The 22,387-nt window shown below is 35.8% G+C and overlaps 3 protein-coding genes across 6 annotated transcripts; 2 read left to right on the top strand and 1 right to left on the bottom strand.

The window, feature by feature from the left end:
* Positions 1-158: 158 nt before the first annotated feature.
* LOC145601695 (uncharacterized) lies at positions 159-9,722 on the bottom strand. Of its 4 annotated transcripts, none has more exons than XM_081657754.1 (14): positions 9,441-9,722; positions 9,240-9,333; positions 9,020-9,154; positions 8,783-8,880; positions 8,235-8,318; positions 7,937-8,070; positions 5,765-5,837; positions 5,623-5,668; positions 5,340-5,449; positions 5,156-5,263; positions 4,995-5,054; positions 2,499-2,560; positions 656-971; positions 159-528 (listed from the first exon to the last, which is right to left on the bottom strand). In XM_081657754.1, exons 1-14 carry the CDS (start codon positions 9,528-9,530, stop codon positions 328-330), a joined length of 1,611 nt encoding a protein of 536 aa, XP_081513880.1. In that variant the 5' UTR covers positions 9,531-9,722; the 3' UTR covers positions 159-327. The 4 variants fall into 4 exon arrangements, with proteins under 4 accessions (XP_081513880.1, XP_081513882.1, XP_081513881.1 ...); XM_081657756.1 differs by having other exon boundaries at positions 9,020-9,148; XM_081657755.1 differs by having other exon boundaries at positions 9,240-9,330; positions 9,441-9,721.
* A 2,631-nt stretch (positions 9,723-12,353) lies between these two features.
* On the top strand, positions 12,354-14,058 carry LOC145600801 (uncharacterized). Its single transcript, XM_081656665.1, has 6 exons — positions 12,354-12,665; positions 12,911-13,135; positions 13,269-13,334; positions 13,447-13,515; positions 13,725-13,808; positions 13,909-14,058. Exons 1-6 carry the CDS (start codon positions 12,354-12,356, stop codon positions 14,056-14,058), a joined length of 906 nt encoding a protein of 301 aa, XP_081512791.1.
* A 5,794-nt stretch (positions 14,059-19,852) lies between these two features.
* Positions 19,853-21,076, top strand: LOC145602043 (uncharacterized). The gene has a single exon (XM_081658154.1). It carries the CDS (start codon positions 19,957-19,959, stop codon positions 20,914-20,916), a length of 960 nt encoding a protein of 319 aa, XP_081514280.1. The 5' UTR covers positions 19,853-19,956; the 3' UTR covers positions 20,917-21,076.
* The last annotated feature ends 1,311 nt before the right edge of the window (positions 21,077-22,387 follow it).

The following is a 22,387-nucleotide window of genomic DNA, read 5'->3' as shown; positions in this document are numbered from 1 at the left end:
TTGTTTTTTTATTATTTAGAGAGGGATAATCTAAGCAAAATTGTTCAAAAAGGACCTTGTTTGCAATATAGCACAAAATAAAAAAAAAAAATTATTCCCCCCCCCCCCCCCAAAAAAAAAAGGAAAAGCAGCCGGCACTATGTATAACAACAATGGGCTCAAGATTAACAAAGCAACCTTAATAATATACGAAGTATTATGAATTTATGATGTAAGAGTCTAAGACTACATAAATAATACTTGTAAATTTCCTTTGAATAAAGAATGTCCTACTCCCTAAAATCTAATTTTTCATGTAATCTTTAATTTCCATTGACATGTTATCATTTATGATTTTGAGTATGGAGGATAAATTGTATCAAAAATAATTCTTGACAACATATATCGCATTTCATGCAAACTCCCAAGAGCCAATGACTCATAGTTAATCTTAGTCCCATGCTTTGGCGTGAACCCTTTTTCCCTTCCCTTTGCAACACAACTAATAATCCTCTCTGTCCGCAATTGCAGTGGCAGTGAAATGAAAACCTGTAAAAATTAAGAAAGGAAAGCAGATTAGCAAAATTTAGCCACCTTTCATTAATCTAGCTGAAACCAAAAAACAGCGATAGTGAGGATTTTACCACACCAAGCTGTAATGAAAAGGAAACCTTACCAAATCTGAAAATGGTGCCTGTGGATACTTTGCCATTGCTTGAGAAACAATAGTCTCATCAGTCATCTGACACAATGCTGTTTTAACAGCAGCAGCAAGATCTTTGACACCATTTACCAAATTCTCACCCATATTTTGATTCTGGTCTTCAAGTATTTCACGGAAACATGAAGCATGTGGTCGAGTGATGCTCTTAGCAATGTTTACCGCTTCAGGTAAAGAGCCACCATTGTGGACAGCTAGACAGAAAGCAGCAATAACCAAAGGATCCCGTGGTTGGTCAGCCAATGCTTTGTGAAATGCTAATAAGCATACCCTATAATGTGATTCAAACAATCAGAAATCGAAAGGCTTCAAGTCTGATGGACGGATGTATTAAATATTAATAGACCTATATACATAAGGATCATGGGCTCCGTAAAAGTAAAAACTGCTAATATAGCTCTGTTAAGAAGTCAGGACTTGCATCAAAGCAAACACACAATTAAATATAAACTCCAAGTAAAATGCTACTCCCTTTGTCTGATGAACTCTGTAAAATTTGTGATGCATCAGGTTTATGGGGAGGGACATTCTAGATTTCTAGGTAGTGCAATATGACTAATATTTTGAGGAGGAAGATAACTGAGTTCAATCCAAGGTTAATTTTGTAATCAAAAGTGACTCTCTTCATCCCATATTCCCATAATAATCCATATTGGCATGGAGATCAAGAAGAGTGAAAGTTGGAGAGAAAAAGTGGGTGAGTGAGTGTGAGGAACTGAGGACCAAGCATAGAGAAGACGCAGAGGAAAAGCCTACTACACAAAGTATGTGTACGGAATATCTCAACAAGGAATATGCATACTTTAGTACTCCCTCTGTTTTTAAATACCTGCTTCACTTTCAATTTCCGGCCATTTATAAATACTTGTTCAATTTTCTTATTTGGAAAGCTTTTACAATATTTAATTCATTTCTCTCAACTAGTGGGACCCAATAGAATTATATTTTATTACCTTTAAATCCTCTCTCCTCCAATTTACCTTCCACTAACCCCACTAACTCTATATTTTAATTATGCAAACAGAAGAAATCAACTACAGCCAACATCCAAAATATATTTCTGCTGATTGTGTGGTACGGGAAAGCCCTTGATCAGTCCAAACTAGCAACACCCAGTACTGAGGTATGGATTTTGCTGAATGACTTTTTGGGAGATCCAACAGTTTCCAAAACCATAGAAGTGGAAAATTACTATAAGCTAGATAAACGTAAGAAAGAAAAAAAAATAAAATTATTTGCACTTATCTATAATTTGGCAAGGCAATACATTTGAAGAAAAAGCATTCATATGCTGAACAATGACTGATTAATTGCAAAAGGGATCCAATTGTCGTTCAACACCTTGTTTACATGAATATGATACAGAAACAAAATCTACAACATAAATGTAAATCCAAAAATTGACTAATACTCCCTCCGTCTTTTTTTTTTTTTTAATTGTCCCATAGAGCATAGTTCACTTTTACCAGGAAACAAAGCAAAAATTGCACACATGAGGTTACAAGTGGGGTTGGTGTGTGTGTGTGTGAGAGAGAGGATTGGGTTGCGAGTGAGAATATTTACCAAATAGGGTAATGGAGCAATCTCAAAAGAATACCCCAAAAAGGAATACGGGGCAAACAAAAAGGGTCCTAGGGAGTAGGAACTAGAAGTACTCAAATCCAAGTCAACTGATACTTTAACATACAACATTTTCAGCTATAATAACAACCTATAAGCAGCAACATCAAATACTGATTGGTCCATGCAATAGCAATCAGCCAAAGCTACAATCACTTAGTCAGATGAAATTTCTTACCACAAGCTGCTATGGCATGGACGATCTGGTGCTAGGAGTTTATCCAGATTTGAAAACAAAGACTGCAGACAAGTCAAACACAATATAAGCATGTAGCACAGTGTTGGCTAGAATAGAATGGCTGAAACTTAGTGGTAAAATAGTGACCAAAAGCACAAAACGAAGAGATTAAGGATTGAAACGAGAGATTAAGGGATGAAGAAGCAAGATTAAGGAAGAACAATTAAATATATGACTGAATTAATGCTAATCAAGTGCAAATCACCAACTTGCCAATCTTTCGAGAGGAATGACACTCTCCCAAAACTACAACAATCACTGACCAAAATATTCAACATGATTATCTCTCTAGTTAGCTCTATTTATAGAGCATTTACCTAACAAACAAACTACTTCTCCTTCAAGCAATCAAGCTACTAATAAGGGGCTGTTTGGTTGGGGGTAATAATCAAAGGGAAAGGGAATGAACATGCTCCATTCCCTTTGTTGTTGTTTGTTTGCCACTATCAATCATTCCCTTTACCCTCTTTCATTATTGACTTTACCCATTTTTGCTCTAACATGATTCCCCACCCCCCCCCCCCCTAGACTTTTCCATTCCCTTTCCCTAGCCACCAAACCCACCCACCTAGCAACCTTCTACAGCACAACCACCACCCAGCCACCTCGCCACCCCTCCCCCAGCCACCGCCGCCCCTCCCCCAGCCAGCTCGCCACCCACCCCTTCCTCCCGAAAACATTTCCCCTCCTCGAAAATACTTCTCCCCACCTAGGGTTTCGAGGGTGGGGGAGGGGGGGCGGCCGACGGTTTTAAGGGGAGGGGGAGGGTTTTTTTGGGTTTTTCGTGGGTGGGGGGAAAGTTTTCCGGGTAAATAAATGACGGCGAGGGTCGGAGGAGGGAGGGTGAGGGGCAGCGAAGGTCGGAGGAGGGAGTGTGAGGGGCGGCGAGGTGGTGGTTGGGTTGTAGGGTGGGTGGGAAATGAAGAAATAGAGTGTTGCTATGGTGGATGTGGTGGGGATGTGGTGGAGGTGATTCCCTTGTGTTTTTTATAAAACAAACAACATGCTAAATGGAAAGGGATTCATTCTATTCTCTTTAATACCCTTTCTCCATTCCATTCCAATTCCACTGTGCGAACCAAACGGCCCCTAAATTTAATATCATTGGAATATGACTAGAAAATCAATCAAGGTTTGGCATAAAGTTAAGGGATGAATTACTTGCGCTAAGCAAGGAAAAATTCAACGGGTCAACTTCTGCTGAGCATATCTCTTAAATTACTTTGAATTTTGAGATGAATCAAGTTTGGATGTGAAAGCTTGTTTCAAGAGCTTTCCATTGACTGGTCATAAGCTTGATTCTAAATAACATACAAGGAAGTTATAGTTGTTTTACGATGAGCTGTCTGAACTAACCTGTTTTATTGGACAATATATAGCATTTTGAAGCCTTAGCTACGTATAAATTTATTCTAAGATATTATAAACGAAGTGTAGAACTGCTATCATGACAGAAAAAAGGCAGTAAATAAATAAAATTCAAGGCATATAACTCAAGAATAAAGTAAAAAGTGAAAAAAAATGTTAAATACTATGGAGTATATGGGATTACTAGGATCCCAAATTGGAGCAAGCCCACTAACAAATAATGGGGATGCAGGGAATAAATAGTGATGTCTAAAGGATGGAGAGAAAAACAGTGCAATGAAATTCAAACTCTAGTCACGCGGAAGACACTCCCTTGAAATATTTCAGGCTGAAACAACTGATCTATCACGGATAAACTATCATCATATGCAAAATCGATTTATAACCATAATCATAGGGGTTACCCTAGTGCCCCCAACACACACACTCCCCCCCCCCCCCCCCCAGCAAATACTATTAGGAGGGCAGTCAATCAACATGTACCCACGACCATTAATGATAAATTGCAGGCGACATTGAATGTACTACAAAATGATCATAGTGGTACAGAAGCCAATGAAAGAAAGAGGAACCTGAAAGCTAATTTTAATCATGTACATAAACATTACAGTAAACTTAGCAGCTGTCCCTCAAAAAGAAAATAAAACAGCTAACTTGCTACAAACTGACATCTTAAAACTGCCAAGCGTCTTCAATTACACTGACAGCTTAACACTAAAACATAGCCTTATGTTCAGTTGCCAACCAGCATTTATTAACTACCAGGACTTTATGCATCTTAGCCATAGCAATAGGAGAGTGTAAGATGGTAAATCATCATTTGTTTTAGCAACAATGTGAGAGAGACAGAATCAGTGAATCGCAGAAGTACAATGAAAACTGAGAGAGTAAATAAGGGGCCTTTAAAGCGGCTACGACAAACATTTTGTAATCACATGCATAATTTAAGGCTTTTTGACAGACCGTCATATATTCAGCTGCATTTTTATTACACTTATAACACTAAGCACAAACTAGGGAGAGATCAAAGGATTTTCAACTGAAGAAGATAAAAAAACTTCCTCTTACCAGAAGCAAGTTGGACCTTTTGTCTCTCCTTCGAAAACCCTGTGAAACAAAATATGCTGCCTGCAGGCATGAAGTAACAATCATGTATAGGAAATAAAATATGGACACAATAAGAAGTCAGGCAATTGTCCTAACATGAATAACATATAAAGATTCCATACCTGTAAGGGTAAGAGTATCTCTAGAAGGCCATACTTCCATAATAACCTTAAAGAAGGCTCAGCAGATCCATAAGCCAGCATATAATTCAGCTCCATAAGGATCCTTCCCTGCAGAATTCTGTGAGACTCTATGTGTGAATAGCAAGAAAGACAATTCATAAAAAGAACTTAAAGGTACAGATACCTTGTCAAGCCTTAGCAACGAGTAAGATAATTCTTTCAAAGAAAGTGCGAGTTCTTTTGTAAATTTAAACTCTAAGCGCGCCGCAATTCTAAAAGCGCGTAAAATTCGAGCTGCAAAATCAGAATGTCTCTGTAAGATGAAGTACCAGACAAAGATGTAATGGTATTGGTATCCCATATTATATGGATATAACGTTCCAAATCTATTACATATTTGATTTTCAAAATTCCAGCATGGGAGTTATATCAAAGACAGAACAATGAGAAAAAATTATTATGGTTACCACAATCTTCCGTGAAAGAAGAAAATGCCGGGATTACTGTCCGCACCTACATGAGTACAAGGAAGAAAAATAAGCATTTGGTAACCACTAACCACAATGGGTGATAAGACTGATAACAAATTAACAAGAGAGAGAAACAAACCCTAGATTTTTTAATATCTTCAATCCCACCAATATAGTCATATACTAACTTTGAGTAAGGATCAAACATCAGCCTGCAAAAATCACGAAGTAAAAAAGGATGAGATCAATCAATCAATCAATCAATCAATCAAAGCCTTAATCCCAAAAGTGGGGTCGGCTAACATGAACCAAATTTGATTATTCCGTGTAGTCATCAACATAAATCTTTCTCCTCCATCCCTTACGATCCAAAACTTCATCCTCACGTAAATCCATGCACTTCATATCCTTCCTCACTCCTTCCAACCAAGTCATCTTTGGTCTCCCTCTTCCTCGTTTAATCCCTCCATGGTCCCACTCTTCCACTCTTCGCACCGGTGCACCCTCGGGTCTCCGTCTTACATGTCCAAACCAACGCAGACGATTTTCCCTTAATTTATCTACAATGCCCGCCACACCTACTTTCTTGCGAATAACCTCATTTCTGATTCTATCTCTTAAAGTGTTTCCACACATCCACCTTAACATGCGCATTTCCGTAACCTCCATCTTTTTAATATGCTCTTTCTTAGAAGCCCAACATTCTGTACCATAGAGCAACACTGGTCTTATGGCAGTCCTGTAGAATTTTCCCTTCAACTTTAAGGGAATGCTGCGGTCGCATAGCACTCCCGTGGCCGCTCTCCATTTAAGCCACCCTGACTTAATCCTGTGGGTCACGTCTTGATCAATGTCACCATTCTTCTGGATGATCGACCCTAGGTACTTAAAACATTCACTCATGGTCAAATCCTTTCCATCCAAACTCACCACTTCATTGCTTGTCCCCCTCTGAGTGCCAAAACGACATACCAAATATTCAGTCTTACTCCGACTTAGCTTAAACCCTCTAGATTCCAACCTTTGCCTCCATTGCTCCAACTTGACATTAACCCCATCCTTAGTCTCATCCACCAAAACGATATCATCTGCGAACAGCATACACCATGGAACCTCATCTTGAATTGGTCTAGTTAATTCGTCTAGAACCGTTGCAAAAAGAAAAGGGCTTAATGCAGACCCTTGATGCAATCCGATTGTAATAGGGAAATCTTTTGTCAACCCTCCGCATGTCCTCACATTTGTTGACACATCTCGATACATATCCTTAACTAGGTCTACATACCTTCGTGGGATACCTTTCTTCAACATTGCCCACCAAAGTATCTCTCTTGGCACCTTGTCATATGCCTTCTCTAAATCAATAAAGACCATATGAAGATCTTTCTTCTTTACCCTATAAAACTCCATCATTTGTCTTATCAAATGGATTGCCTCCATAGTAGATCTCCCAGGCATAAAACCAAATTGGTTATCTGAAATGCTTGTGCATGCCCTCAACCTTTGTTCAATCACCCTTTCCCACAACTTCATAGTATGGCTCATAAGCTTAATTCCTCGATAGTTAGAACAATCTTGAGCGTCTCCTTTGTTTTTATAAACCGGGACCAAGGTGCTCTTCCTCCAATCTTGTGGGATCCTTGTAGCCGTCCATATCTTGTTGAAAAGGTTTGTTAACCAATCAATACCAATCTTACCCAAACACCTCCACACCTCTATCGGTACCCCATCAGGGCCAACCGCCTTCTTAGGTTTCATCTTCCTCAGTGCAATCTCCACCTCTACTCTCCTAATCCTTCGCACATACTCCATGTTGATTTCTTCATCACTCATAGAGGTATCTCCTATCACAACTCCATTACTTCCATTAAATAATTCATCGAAGTACCCCTTCCACCTGTCCTTGATGCCCTCCTCTTGCACTAGGACCATTTGGTTCTTATCTTTGACACACTTCACCATGCCAATATCCTTCCTTGCCTCTTGTCTTCTCTTTGCCATCTTATAAATGATCCTTTCTCCCTCCTTGGAATCAAGCTTTTCATAAACCTCCTGATATGCCTTTTCTTTTGCTTGGCGAACAGCTGCCTTTGCCTTACTCTTAGCCTCCTTATATCGCTGCCTTTGCCTTACTCTTAGCCTCCTTAAAAAAGGATGAGAAAGTTTAAAAAAAACTGACTTCAGGGAATGAACTGATGAGGGAGGCCAATGACAATCGTAAGATTAGAATAGGATCATTCAAATTCAACCAGATTAGTTAAGCCAGAAAATGCAATCTGAAATATCTGACTTACGAAAGTCATGTAAATACCCGTTAATCGTAAAGTCTCGCTGAATACAATTCCTCCAGCGAATATAATCGTGCTCATCACATCCTCGAGGCCTTTTGAAAAGATGATCGTAATTCTTCCTTGGCTTCTTTGCAACAGTGCTAAAGCTTGACACCTGTTCTGACAACAAAATGCCTAAAGTTGGAACATAGATATGTTGACAGAGAAAAGTTGCCGACTGAAGAAAACTGACATAAATATAACTCTCACTCTCCACTCATTCTTTCTCCTCTCATTTTAGGGATGTCACTCTGATTTCATGCAATCAGGATTGCAAACCTCAATAATAGAATCCGCTACATGCACATGACAAATAGGAAATCGCCTTCCAACTATTTCACACCGAGGAAAGCTTCGAACAACCTGAAAGTAATACAGAAACAGAAAATCAGAGGCCACCATAGTCATGTACATCTTAATTAAGGATATGTACAGGCCATTAACTAACCATAGAACCAAATAAAAGATCACTCTGGCAAGAAATCAACAGCTTTCTCCCCATGGGAAGCAAATGGGCTTCCTTATTCAAACATAAAACAATCATTTTATAGTAGTATAGTGTTCTTATATCCAAGTAAGGAACGTTCAATTCAAAACACAATAATATAATCATCCCTCATTCCATTGCACCATCTTATGAATCCCATAATATATCACACAATAGTATTCTTTAATCCAAGTAAAGAACGTTCAATTCAAAACACTGCCTTATCCTAACATAACATCCCTCATTCCATTTCACCAAAGACTTGGTCGATTTGAATGTCTTAATAGAACAAGCATAGATTAAAAGGAGTGACGAGGGGTCGTGTTGGCAATAGACAAACCTCCTTGAGCTCAGCTGAAGTGATGATGTCAAAATCCTTGGGAATTCTCTTCAAGATGAGGTCGCGCACGCACCCTCCAACAAGGTATACCTGGTATCCTGTGAGATAAGTTCATGAAAACAGAAACAGAAAAGCATCTCTAAGTCATAATTGCAGACATACAGGTATACAAAGAGAAAATATATTTATTGAAAGGAATTGTATAATAGTTTTAAAAAAGCATAGAGAAAGACAAACCCTTGTTCTTGAGGGCTTTAAGAACATATTGAGTTTGTTTATCAATCATGGAATTAGTGATGCCTAGTTGTTTGGAACTCAACGTCTTCCACTCTCGAGTTTTACATTGAATACCACCAACTCCATTAACTATATCTTCAAAACCAAAAACTCAATAAACAACAACAACAACAACAACAAATCAAGCAACAAGAAATAAAATTTAATCAGAATAAAAAACCTGGTGAATTAGGGGTAGACTTAGGAAGGGTTGGATGAACATCGTCTGCTTTGGGAGATTCAATAGCAGAAACAAAAGTAATGCGAGGAAACTGCTAAAACCCAGAAAACCCAAATCAAAATTGAATCAAATGAACAAGGAAATGAAAGTAAAAGACAGAAAATTGAAGGAAAAAAAAGGAAAAATGGAAGATTAGTTAACCTTGGCAACACAATAGATGAAAGGTGGACAAATTGCAAAGGTTCGTTTACTGTAACCCAATCCAATTCCTATTGCAGCAGCCATTGCCATTTTCAGATTTTTCACATCACAATTCTTCCCCTTTTCTTGTTAAAATTTGAAAGTTTTGTTGTTGATTTTGCAATATTCACTACATTTTCTGGGCGGCATAGCATATAGAGAAGGCTTCCAGAGTAGCAGGTTTCTGTGTTTTCTCATCCTTCCGTAAGATTCTTGGTTTTGGGAGGGATATTTTTTAGCATTTGGGCCTATGATTGTCTTGGTCAATGGTTACCTTTCAGGCCTTTGACATCTAAACAAAACACTACTAGTACTAGTTTTGTTTATTTAGACAAATAATCATTACGTGATCTATGTCGTCTAGGTATTTTTGGATAGGTAAGAAGAACCGTCCTATTTGAATTAAATTCTGTAAGGATCAGTCCAATTAAGGTAAGCGGGCTAGCTCCTTTGGAGTGGGAAGAAGAGAGAATCGTTGGCGCCCTCAACCTATATTTTTGTTAAGTCCACCACCCTTAGAGGATATAGTCATATAGAGATTAGCTTAGCTTAGTTAAGCTTGGTAATAACTAGCTTTACTTGGTTTGCGAAGAGACTATAGCCTTTATAAGTACATGGAAAAAAAGGGATAGTAACATTCTTGCAAACAATCCTTCTTGTACAAAGTATTTGGTAAAAATTAATGATTTCTTATAACAACTTATACTAAATCTTCAAAAAAAAAAAATGAAAAATTATAAACTCTCTTGTCATTTGGTGTTTAGCAAGCTTACAAAAATGGTGTAAATCTATAAGTTGCATTGATCTCGTGTGGATGTGACAAACTGACAATTTGAACAATTGAATAGAATGCCTAAACCTCATAAAGCCCTATAAGAAGATATTGTGATATTAGGTGTGATTTGCAAAGCAATACTTTGATGAGATGAGTAACAGTTGAAGTTTTTTTTTTTCGACAAAAGAGCAACAATTGAAGTTAATGATAACACAAACGACATTTACTTCGTAACTACCAAACAGTGAAAACAACCGATTCTACTATCAACTCTGATATCACATAGTATAAAGAGGAGCAAAATGATCGATAACTAAGTCGAATAAGTACTTATATAGAAGTTCATTGTGGACTATTATTTGTAATTTTTCCTTAATATATACTTGCATTATTACTACATATACTAGTAGATATGATCTATGAAGGTAAAGTATCATTAGCAAATTCATCGATGATAAAGTTAGGACCACTATATATGGAGCCGGACTTTAGTGAAGTATTCCAAGGCCTATTTTCAATTTTCACCCCCTTCACACATCTTCTCTCCATTCCTAAGAAGCATGCAAAACAATGGTCAACATTAAGTCCTTGATGACAACCATATAATCCATATTGACTCAAATGATACAATACAATACAAAGTATAAGCTAAGATAGAAAATGATGAGGATATAAATTTACTACATTGCATACTCGATATACACATTATATTGATAATAACCATTTGATGTCGGCTTCTGTAATTTAATCGATCTCAGAAAGAACAAAAAATAAAAAAAGAGAGTTACATGCAAAGTTGCAGGACATTTGATAACAAAACCACGTGGTACAAACATGGGCGCCGACTACTTAACAACCGATATATGTTAATGTAGATGCTCTTTTGACTATGGTTTTCTGGCTTTAGTAGTACTAGTGTATCGTTTTCATGTCATGTTCTGTTATATATGCTAGCTGGTCCCTAACTCATCTTTGAACTCCTCCTTTCTTCTAGAGGATGCAACTAGCATTCAAGTGCCCCCCATCCTCCTCCTTTATCCTCTTCTTTCCCTTTTCTTCTCTCCATGGAATATATTACAACATAAATACATGGAATGTATACGATAATAATCTTCACTGGGTTATTACGACCACATTGAAGGAGAGAGTATGACCACATATAAGTCTGACATGATGTAAGGTTCCTATATAAAATCAATTGACAATAAATAGATTGATAGACCATTGGACTTGCAATTTATATGTGAGCTATATTTTATAAGTGGACTATACAAGGCAAGCCTTTGAAGCTAGTAAGCCATAGCCTCCCAAAGGCCCAATTGTCCATTAAAAAAAAAGGATAATATTTTATTTTTTTTTTTTAAAAAAAAGATAATATGTTAAAACTAGATTGGTCTGTCTCTTTAACAATCAAGTCTGGCTTCGCCTCTAATAGTATACGTACTACATTTTATGTATAACATATGTAATGTACATAGCCAATTAAATTGAATTTCAACCAATCCAATCAATTACATTTTATATGGTCTTATAAATCAGAGTATGTTCTCTTTAACTTATTTTCAGTTCAGTTCAGTTCAGCTAATAAGTTCAGTTCTTATCTTAATTTCCTTCTCTCATAAAATATTCAATTCAGTTCAGTTCAGTTCAGTCAATCAGAACAGGCCCTCAAACTCCAAAACCCTTGTTTATCCAAGAAGTTTTGAGAAGAATGCACCACTTAAATGGTGACTACACTACTAGTAGTGTTGCATAGGAAATCAGCCGCACATGAAAAACCATACAGGGAATGGAGGTTAATTGTGTTCATTCTCCTGGGCATATGCAGTTACAGTTCTGCTAAAAAAAAGCGACCACTCAAGGTGCAAAATATTTTTTGACAATGACAGCCTTAAATGTACCACTATGATTTTTATTGGTAGTTTTGTAAATTCCCTTTGCTTTCAATATTGTTGTGTTACACTATATATCATTATTACTGCTCTGTTACTTTTCTGCTATGTATGAAGTACTGGTACTATATATATATGCCTTGACCTGTTGATCAAGCACCAAACTAGCTACTCAATAATATTGAAATTTATTAGTATAAACTCAAAATGTCAGCTACATGGTACCAGCAACCCTCTTCATTTTTATGTGTGGTGGATGATGGACAACAACATCCTCATCTCCCGTCTACTCATCATCCTGCTAGCAACTACGATAATGGAGGCTCGTCGTGTACTAGTAATTTGACTGCCATGCCACATAACATGAATTCTAACTATTCATGGATTTGTGATAACTTTAGTACTTTTGAGGATTTTTCTCAGTATTATGATAGTCATCAGCAATATTATCAGGGCAGTGATGTTAATGAGCTCACAGCTGTACCCGAAAATACCAAGAGTAGTACTATCCATCCTGAGGTAACACAAAAACATTATTACATTACCATTTTTGCATGCATACATTGCTACAATTTAAAACTTTTGTTGTAAGTTTGTAACATTACCTAGGAAAACCTTTTCTCAATGCAATATTGCAATAATAGACATATATGACTACTATATACGTACTGAATACTCGTATTTGATATTATGTGATAAATAATGTAGCTGCCTACATACTACATATATAATATGTACTGAATGCTCATTGATTGTATATACAGGGAGCAAGACAGAATACAAAAGGGAGACAGAGAAATCGGAGGACTGACAAAAAGAAAGACAATGTCTTAGAGAAGAAGAGTAATACAACACAAAACATTAGCAAGAAAGACGAGGAAAAAACAATTTGTGATAATAAAGAGGGTGCATCAGGTTGTAAAGATGGCTGTGTGTATGTAAGGGCCAAGAGGGGTCAAGCCATAGACAGTCACAGTCTTGCTGAAAGGGTATGTATGTCTTCGGAATATATTTTTTTTTAATTATTATATACTTCGTATTATTATAATAAAGTAATAATCATTACTTTGAACAAATAATTAAACATTCTTATGCAATACACTATACACTCCATTTCTTCAGGTAAGAAGACAAAAAATCAGAGAAAAGATGAAGCTCTTGCAATCTATTGTTCCTGGTTGTGACAAGGTGCGTCGTATTCAGCAACCAAGTTGCAAACTTCTCTATGTGTTAACTTAATTAATGAATGTTTTTTTGTTCGTTTCGTTGTTTCAAAACTTAACATTAAGCATTCTTACAGATAGCAGGAAAAATCCCAACACTAGACAACATAATAGACTATATTCACACATTACAGGATCAAGTCAAGGTAAATACTGACAAAGTCATGCAAAACGAGAAAAACATATTATTCCTTGATGTCTTTTAGTACTCTTTTGGTTTTATGCTTTTCTTCAGCTTCATGCTATAAGCTAAGTACTGTAATCGTATATCCTTTTTCGTTAAATTAACAGAATTTGACCGGATAAAATTGATCATTATTCACTCTAATTCTCACATGTATGTGTTTCCTTGTAGTCCCTAATGACAGAGATTGCTTTGGTTGATCCCACATTTGATGTCAACTATCTTGCCTTAGAGTCGATTATGACACATCTAGAGGTATGTACTACTCCTCTTATTACTATGTGAGATTAAGCAAGGCAAAGCTTTCCACTTAATAATAAAAATTTTTGTGTGTGTGTATGTGTATGTATGACAGAGTTCGTATGCTACGACTGATGGTTCAGAATGCACAAGGATAGCAAGTCAACATCAGTCCACCCCTATGTATGGGAGTAGTGCTCAGGCGGTATCTGCACTCCCCTCACCTTGGCTTGCTCTTCTAGAAGACCGGGAATATACAATTTAATTTGATGTATTATGCTTGTTTTAAGAGTAATCAACCCCCCCTCATTCACTTATTTTCTATGGAATGGGGGCAGAGGTGGTTCATGTATGTTATATCTGTCATCCGATTGTGGATATAAATAAATAGAGTGCTTAATTAACTAAACCAGTCCCCTATTGTCTCTTAGTTTAGATCATATCATGTATATTATGTGTTATGTATTATAGATCAGTAAAATTAATTTTAAGCAGGTTTAAACTTCTAATAGTTGCACCAACAAACTGTATTTGGATAACAAGTTTTGATCTCTATGACCATTAATGCTTTAGATTTTAGACTGATATGACAAAATTAAAGACAAAAGTCTACTGCCATTTTGATACAATGTTTATAGAACAATTAGTTTTTATATGGTAATCATGTCCATGAAATGTGATCCATAGGCAAATCAGAGAACTCGAAGGTCTGCAACGGGGTAAGCCTTTCAAGTTCACATGATTCTTGGACATCAGTCAATGTAGCATTGCCGTAGGGATAAGGCGTGCTTGGTCTCGCTTCCACTTCCATATCATCTACTACAGAAAAGTCTGAAAGATTGTCCAGGTACATGTAGCTGTTGGAATTGTTTGTGATACCCAAGTTGGAAACCAAGCAGCCATAATTATTCTCATTAGTATTAGTATTGGTATTAGTATTAACCAAAGACTCTCCATTAATTTGTTCGGCTTCCTTTGATGCTCCGATCACCTGCTCAAGAATTATTACATATTTACACTCAGTTAATTAAACATACCAAATATGAGACTTCATTTGTTCTAACAAGCAAGAAATCTAGATCAACTTACATATCTTCTACTTTCTTCATCTATGTAAATGCCAATATAGTCCCCTGCTTTCAAATCATGGGCTTCAAGAAATTGTCCTACAAGATGCAAAATCTTCTCAATGCATACAATTAAACAACAATCAAATTTGTTTATGCAATTATAAAGTGTCACAATAATTAAGTATTGAAGAAGGCCCTTACGAGTTCCTTCTAGGGAATGGACTTTGGACTTGTTTGTAACACGGTATCTGCTCCATAAAAGGGAATGAAACGAAGTGAGCAAATTACTCATTATTGATTGAGATATCCATTTACAGTTAATAACTTGAATTGAAGTAAACATATATTCATCATCATAGTCTATGTATGTACATGTACGTTCTTACATACATAAATAATCTATCTTTATACACCGTATAAGGGAAATAAACCATACTTGAATCTGAAGCACCAAATTTGTTTAGTTTCTGTATCTTCCATATATAGTCGCGTACCATGTCTTGAGCTTAGATTAGGCAAATGAGTTTCAGCATCCCTCTGTTTTGGAATAATATAAGACTATATATTAGGTGAAAGAAATCGATTTTAATGGTATAAATCATATATATGGACCAACATTAATTAAAGTTAGAAGGTGTAGCTGACCCTAGGAATGATAATTTTGTTTTTCTTCAAGGCATCACTGTGTGTAAGCTCCTTGCCAAAGAGGAACCTCAAAGGCCTTGTATTGTTTACCTGTGTGTACGCGTATTCATCAAGTTTGTTATAAGTGCTAAGTTTCGAAAAAAGGCCTGAAGTTCATAACATTGACAATAAAAAACTGAATGAAACGGCCTAAAGCGACAAAAATGCCCTTTTTGATTGAATTAACAAATTTGGGACATACTATAAATATTCTTGATTACAAAAATTATACTAATATAATTTTGATGTTTTGATCATTGATCAGTTACAATTATAATTCAAGGTAACAAATATTGTGCACAAGTACTAACATGTAACATGAATGATGAATAGTATGGCTTGCATGAATGGCCTAGGGAGCAAATTCCCTGAGCCACAAAAAATGAGAGATAATATAATCTAACATAAGTTGGTTCAATCGATCCAAGTGATAAAAATTAGTTGCATGGATCATTGGTGCATAAACTTGTTCAATTGGGCTAGCAATTTTAATTTAGGCATATTAAACATGTGCAAGCGCAAGTTTGGTATACTGAGATCATCAAAATTTTTGTGCTAAACACAAATGTACTCCGTAATTAATAATTAATCTAGAAAATAATAATGATAAATTTTATGTGATCAAGAAAGTGTACTAATAATTATTTAATTAAGGCCCAATACAGTTAGAAGTAAACAATTCAATGAGTAAGGTGCTTACAAGGGGAGCAACAGAATGGTAGTATACGGTAGAGGAATTAGGTAAGGATGCAGGCCATTGGGAATGACCAACAGGCATCATCAAAGAATTGATGTTGAGAATCTGCTGATGCTGAGGCTGATGCAGAAGTTGCTGCTGCTGCTGCTGCTGGCGCGAAATCTGTGATGCACAAGAGCACGTCCCCTCACTACTGATATTTTTTTCTGAATTATTGATTCTTGGAAGAGGAGGCCACACCCAGTCCTTGTTACATGACATGCGCGTTCCATCACCTACTGCACCACCGTGACCCTGGGCTGATAAATATGGCCCAAAATTACCGGTGTTACCTCTAGAGGGATCAGACACCATGATAAGTTAGCCGTAAAAAACTGTTTAGCTATTAGCACAAAACTACCTTTTACAACAACTTAGAAATGCAATATTTGAAAATTAATACTACCAGCTATTGAGCTATATATACACAAATTATACTAAAGTATTGGTAATAAATATATAAAACCATAACTGATTTTCCAAACTCGAGTTTGAAATTTAAAAAATAAAGAAAAAAGAAAGCATAGGTGTAGAAATTTACTTGGGCAAGCGAAGGAGTATATGTATTAGTGATATGTTACTGCATGTAGTACATACGAAAACACATTATCATTCAAGTGTAACAAATTCAGGAGTTATAAATCAAGCAACACATTATTTTTGGGTTGAAGGTTACAATTTTCAGTTTTATATTTGTTTTTTTGTTGATAATTACATCCCCTTTTTGTACCTGTATCAAGGTGGATTTGATTACATTAATTAGTAAGTTGTGCTGACATAGTTTGGATTTATCCCGACTCCTGTTTCATCATGCAACCTGTTATACCTTGCGTGAGCACATAAGCACAAGGTACTTGCATATATAATAAGCTACATTTTCTCAACGATTATATATCTTAATGTAAACTAATTAACGCAACAAGTTAAGGGTATGCAAGTTCTCGTGAAGACAAAGCAAATGGTTAATTTTCTTTTTTTGAAAAAAAAAATAAAAATAACTTTAATCCTGAAATTGCTTGATATCCAATAGGATACACAATGGTCAACCTTAATAAGTAGCTAGGAGCCTAGGATGCTGAGTAGAATCAACAAAGATTTCTCAAAATTTTAATGTAGACAGCTAAGCATGCATGCAAGTATTGTGTAGCTAACTTCTTCGGAGGTTGTTCCGACCGTTTCTTCTTGCTTTTTAGGCCCCTTGACTCCTAACCTTAAAAATATAAAATTTAATAAAAATCATTTCGATTCAGTAAAATCCTAAAAATAATTTTTATTAGTTAATGTTAGTAAGTTTAAAGAAGAAATATAATAGAGAATTGGTAAATATAATTTCAAGTAAGTATATTAATTTCATTTCAATAAAAATAATTAATTTCAACAAAAGTAATTTGAGTTCAATAAAAATAATTTATGAAGACAACACTTTTAAGTTTGATATATATTTAATGTTCTTTTATTCATTTTTTTCTTGATGGGCATTTTCCTCTAAAATATGGAGATGGTTATGTATGCATACCTTTCTGTTACAAAATACGCACTTCCCTCACTTTTTATTAATAGCACCCTTTTTTTTTACACTTGTTAATGCAAAACTTTGGCCATTCATATCAATTTAATTTTAATAACAATTATAAACTATTGATATTTGAAAATCATTGCATAAAACCATAAATCAATACAAAGCTATTATAACATTCCACGCGATTATATTTTTTCTTATGTATAAAACAAGTTAAAGAGGAATGTGTGAATATTGAAAGAAGTCCAAATGGTGTGACTAAAATAAATCAAAGTAATAAAAGTACAGTAAAATTGTATTTTTCTTAAAAAAAAGAAATTTTTTATGAGCACAAAGACTAACAAATCTTGGGCTGGTTTAAATTTTGAAGTCGCCAGACAATTGTGATATACACGTACACATTCTGTTCCAAAATAATTGATACATTGGACTTTTTTTTTCACTGTTCTCATATCAACTTTGACAAAAAAAAAATTTAGTAACATATTAAAAACAAATCTTATCAAATAATATGCATGTTGTTAAATAGTTCAGAAATTCATTTATGTCAAAAGATTTGTCTAACTTTGAAGGTTAGAGGAGAATCAACTAATGTGAATTTAGGTCTTGCTCGAAAGGTCTCGCCAAAAACGAGTTGGGATTCAATCACTTGGTCTCTTAACTTGATTATTGGTGTGAGAATCTTATTGCAGAAGGAAGGCTGAGTAAAAAAAAAAAAGAAAAAAACGTTTCTTGCATGCGCAATATGGTTTTCTTTAAATATGCAATTCGTAAAAGTCTAACTAACCTTTTTGTATGACTTAAATTTCTGGATTTTGGCCGAAATTCTGTAACGAAACCCCAACCACCTATATGGTAACGAACTTGCTTCTTACTTATTTGTTATTATGTGCTCGTAATGGGAATCCAAATTCTAAAAGTTTGAGGGGATTCCATGTTGTTTGGCAGGATTTAAGTGTAGTAGGCGCTCGTGTAATATATCTTTACATGAACATGTGTGCATTTCACATGACATCATATGCACGTGGATGCGAGTCATTGATAGTTGGAGGAATTGAAGCCACATCACAAGTCACAACCCGACATAAATAAATAGCAAACAACATACTATTTTCGTTTTTTTAGTTGACACGTATTCTTTTTTAGGAAGCTTTTTTTTAGTTGACATGTTTCCTTTTGGGGTAAGTTTTTTACCTTGTATTTACAAGCTACCCCACTTGCTTTATCATTCTCTCTCACTCTCTATCCTCTCCTTAATATATGTGCCTAAATCAAACGCGTTAACTAACGAAGGAAGTATATTTTTAAATAAAACAATCATTTTAATTCCTCAAATTGAAGCCTAAATTCAATATATCAGTCACTAGTCAACTTTATGCATTGTTATTAAAAGAAATAAAAAGTTTAAGCAAAACAAAATCAAGTTTAGTTATAATTGACCAACCTAATAACATCTAATGCACCTATAAAAGGCAAAAATTGTGCTTTCATTCTTACTATGCTCATATTTCATTGATATATCTAATAAAGGAGGATTCACAATTAATAATTTAACAACCAAAATATGCCAATTTGAATAATTTCAATAAAATATAGTTAAATTGAATTATATCATACACTTAAGTGCCATTTTTAGAAAGACCGGTTTAAGTAAGAGATCAACTTATTATAAGCTAACCAAATCAACTTGCTATTGTAATCATTTCTCTATTTATTTACAAGGAAGCCTCAATTAATCTATGAGATAAACAAAATTTATCACATGACATTTTGGTAAATAAATCAGCAACTTTATCATGACATCATCATTATGGGCCTCGCTTTTACGGAAAAAAGTTGTTGATTTATTTACAAAAATGTCATATGATTAACAAATTTTGTGTATCAACTTCGTAATTCAAATCCATAATAGTAATAAGAATTGATAATTTGACATTACTAGCACAAGTACTAGAATAAATGAAAGTTTTTCTATTTAATCCAAAAGATAAAGGATGCCCTAAAAGTGGGCCTAGACGATAAAAACCAGCGGGTTCGGGTCAAAATAACGCAATCCAAGCCCTCCTCATCCCAACACTTCACTCACACACTTTCTCTCTCCTCTTCATCTTCCTTCTCTTTCTCTCTCCTCTCCTTCGAATCAAGCTTTCATTAATGGCGGCCGAACTACACCCACCTGGATTAGGAACCCAACTCACAACCCTTCTTCCCGGAGCATCATCAGCAGCACCTCAGAATGTCCCACCTTCATCGACCACCGAACCCACCCCCGGCTCAACTCTAGCCCCAAAACGGCACCGCCGACCCAGTGTTCGATTAGGCGACATCGGAGACCAACCCGCCACTCTTCGGACCTCCAGACCATGGCGGCTCAACCCCAACTCGCACCCACATCGAGAACAGAACCCTAATAAATCCTCCAAGATTCGCCCGTTAACTAATCTTGTTGCCCCCATTAATGGCAATTTCGATTACTCCTCCGCTGAAACTACCGCAACCGCCGCAACAACCAACAATAACGGGACAATTTCTCACCGGAAGTTCCCGAAAGAGTTCAAATCGAAGAGGGCTACTAGTACTAACAGTTCGAAGAGGGTTCGAACCAATTTGAGGGTTGAAGAAGATGATGATGATGAGGAGGAGAGAGAAAATGGAGGTAATAATCATGATTTTAATGAATTTGATGAGGATATTGATGAAGATGTTAACAAAAATAATAACAATGGGGAAGAAGGGTTTAGAGATTTCGACCCAGAAATTGATGGGCCTGAAAGCCCAATTAATTCAGGGGATGATGTTGGGGTTAATCTAGATATCTGGCATGCTCATAATCGAAGGTCAATTAGAGCAACTAGGGTTTCAAATTCACAGCAAGAAATGGGGATGGAATCGAATTCCAGAAATAGAGGAAGTGGATTGGAAGAAGGGGTAAGGAAATGGCTGGTGGAATTGGGGTTGGGACGATACGCCCCGGTTTTCGAAATTCATGAGGTTGATGAGGAGGTGTTGCCATACTTGACACTTGATGATCTTAAAGATATGGGGATAAATGCAGTTGGTTCTAGAAGGAAATTGTATTCTGCCATTCAAAATCTCAGGAAAGGTTTATCGTGAGTCTTCAATTTTACTCAAATATATCAACTTTCTGTTGCTCACTTTTGTATTTGTATTATTTTCAAGCCTTTTATTTTTCTTTCTTTATAGTAATCCGTTGATAAATAATAATAATCATAGTAATAATGATTTCAATGCAAGAATCTCTTTTTTGGCGCAATTGATATTTGCAGGGTGGTTGTTATGTCGCATTGTTTTAGTATTTTTCTTGCATTGATTGATTGGTAGAAGTTGAAATGGAATGAAGTTGATTCTCTATTTGCTTACCATTTTTTGACTTGTCTTGTTTTCTCTATTTCGGGGATTCACCTTTATTGTTTAAGCATCATTATTCAGGAATATGCGCTTTGGTTGAATCGGATTATGTAGTTTCCACTTGATGTTTGTGAGTTATGATTTGTGAGCTTATGAGAGCTTATGACAATGTTATATGCTGCATTTTTTTTTTTGGTGCAATGAGATATCTGGTACAAAGTATACAATAAACTCTTATGTAACCTACTTCAGTCAACTTCTGAATGATTGTGATGAATGATTTTACCTGTTTATATTGCCCTTTAGTTGAGCACAGAAGTAGGTTATGAAATGTCGATTGCTATATGCAGAACTCTTATACACTATCTTCCTAGAGGATCTAATGCTGCTGCTTGGTGCTGTGCCTTATATGATACCTTAGTGCAAGACTGCCTACCATCAACAAAACTGGCTAAAACATGATATTTGAGTTTCAATTCTTTGGGCAGTGCCTGCTGCCCATCGTCAAATGTATTATAAGTGCATATGCAATTTTCTTTTCTCTCGGCTTATTATGACATGTGGGAAAGAGAAGAATTCAGTTAAAAGGCTTCCGATTTGACGTTATGCTCTCTAATCGTTTCGAAGTTATATGGTCATGCAACGAGTCAGTAGGTTTTTTTTGTAAGTAGGATAGGAGAAAAGTTATCTCCTATCATATAATGATATATACTGAAGATCTTCTTCAAACTTCTATGTGATGCCTTAATTTAGGACAATGTAGCTGCTAGTGGACAATTACCTCTAACCTCTGATGGACCTAGTATAGTGATAATTCTTATAAATCCTGAAATTTATTGCTCATTGTCTTATTAGCCTAGATAAAAGATACGAAGTATATGGTGAAGATCTTCTTCAAACTTCTCTGTGATGCCTTATTTTAGGACAGTGTAGCTGCTGGTGGATAATTACCTCTTACCTTTGATAGACCAAGTATAGTTATAAATCCTGAAAATTGTTGCTCATTGTCTTATTGCTTTATTAGCCTAATTGATATAAGATATATGCTGAAGATCTTCTTCAAACTTCTCTGTGATGTCTTAATTTAGGACAATGACGCTGCTAGTGGATAATTACCTCTCTGATAGACCTAGTATAGTTATAGTTTCATGAAAATTGTTGCTCATTGTCTTATTAAGCCTAATTGATTATTAAATATATATGCTGAAGATCTTCT

This window comes from Chenopodium album, chromosome 21 (assembly GCF_948465745.1).
Source record: "Chenopodium album chromosome 21, dcCheAlbu1.1, whole genome shotgun sequence".
Lineage (NCBI taxonomy): Eukaryota > Viridiplantae > Streptophyta > Magnoliopsida > Caryophyllales > Amaranthaceae > Chenopodium > Chenopodium album.
The sequence above is the reverse complement of the archived record's forward strand: the minus strand, read 5'-3'. Positions and strand labels throughout refer to the sequence as shown.

Coding starts and splice junctions, on each gene's coding strand:
- LOC145600801 (XM_081656665.1), top strand. CDS start 12,354: ATGTCAGCTACATGGTACCAGCAACCCTCTTCATTTTTATGTGTGGTG. Junction 13,136..13,268: donor GTCACAGTCTTGCTGAAAGG/GTATGTATGTCT, acceptor CCATTTCTTCAG/GTAAGAAGACAAAAAATCAG. Junction 13,516..13,724: donor CATTACAGGATCAAGTCAAG/GTAAATACTGAC, acceptor GTTTCCTTGTAG/TCCCTAATGACAGAGATTGC.
- LOC145601695 (XM_081657754.1), bottom strand. CDS start 9,530: ATGGCAATGGCTGCTGCAATAGGAATTGGATTGGGTTACAGTAAACGA. Junction 8,071..8,234: donor TAGCGGATTCTATTATTGAG/GTTTGCAATCCT, acceptor TTGTCAGAACAG/GTGTCAAGCTTTAGCACTGT. Junction 2,561..4,994: donor AAAGGTCCAACTTGCTTCTG/GTAAGAGGAAGT, acceptor ACTTGTCTGCAG/TCTTTGTTTTCAAATCTGGA.
- LOC145602043 (XM_081658154.1), top strand. CDS start 19,957: ATGGCGGCCGAACTACACCCACCTGGATTAGGAACCCAACTCACAACC.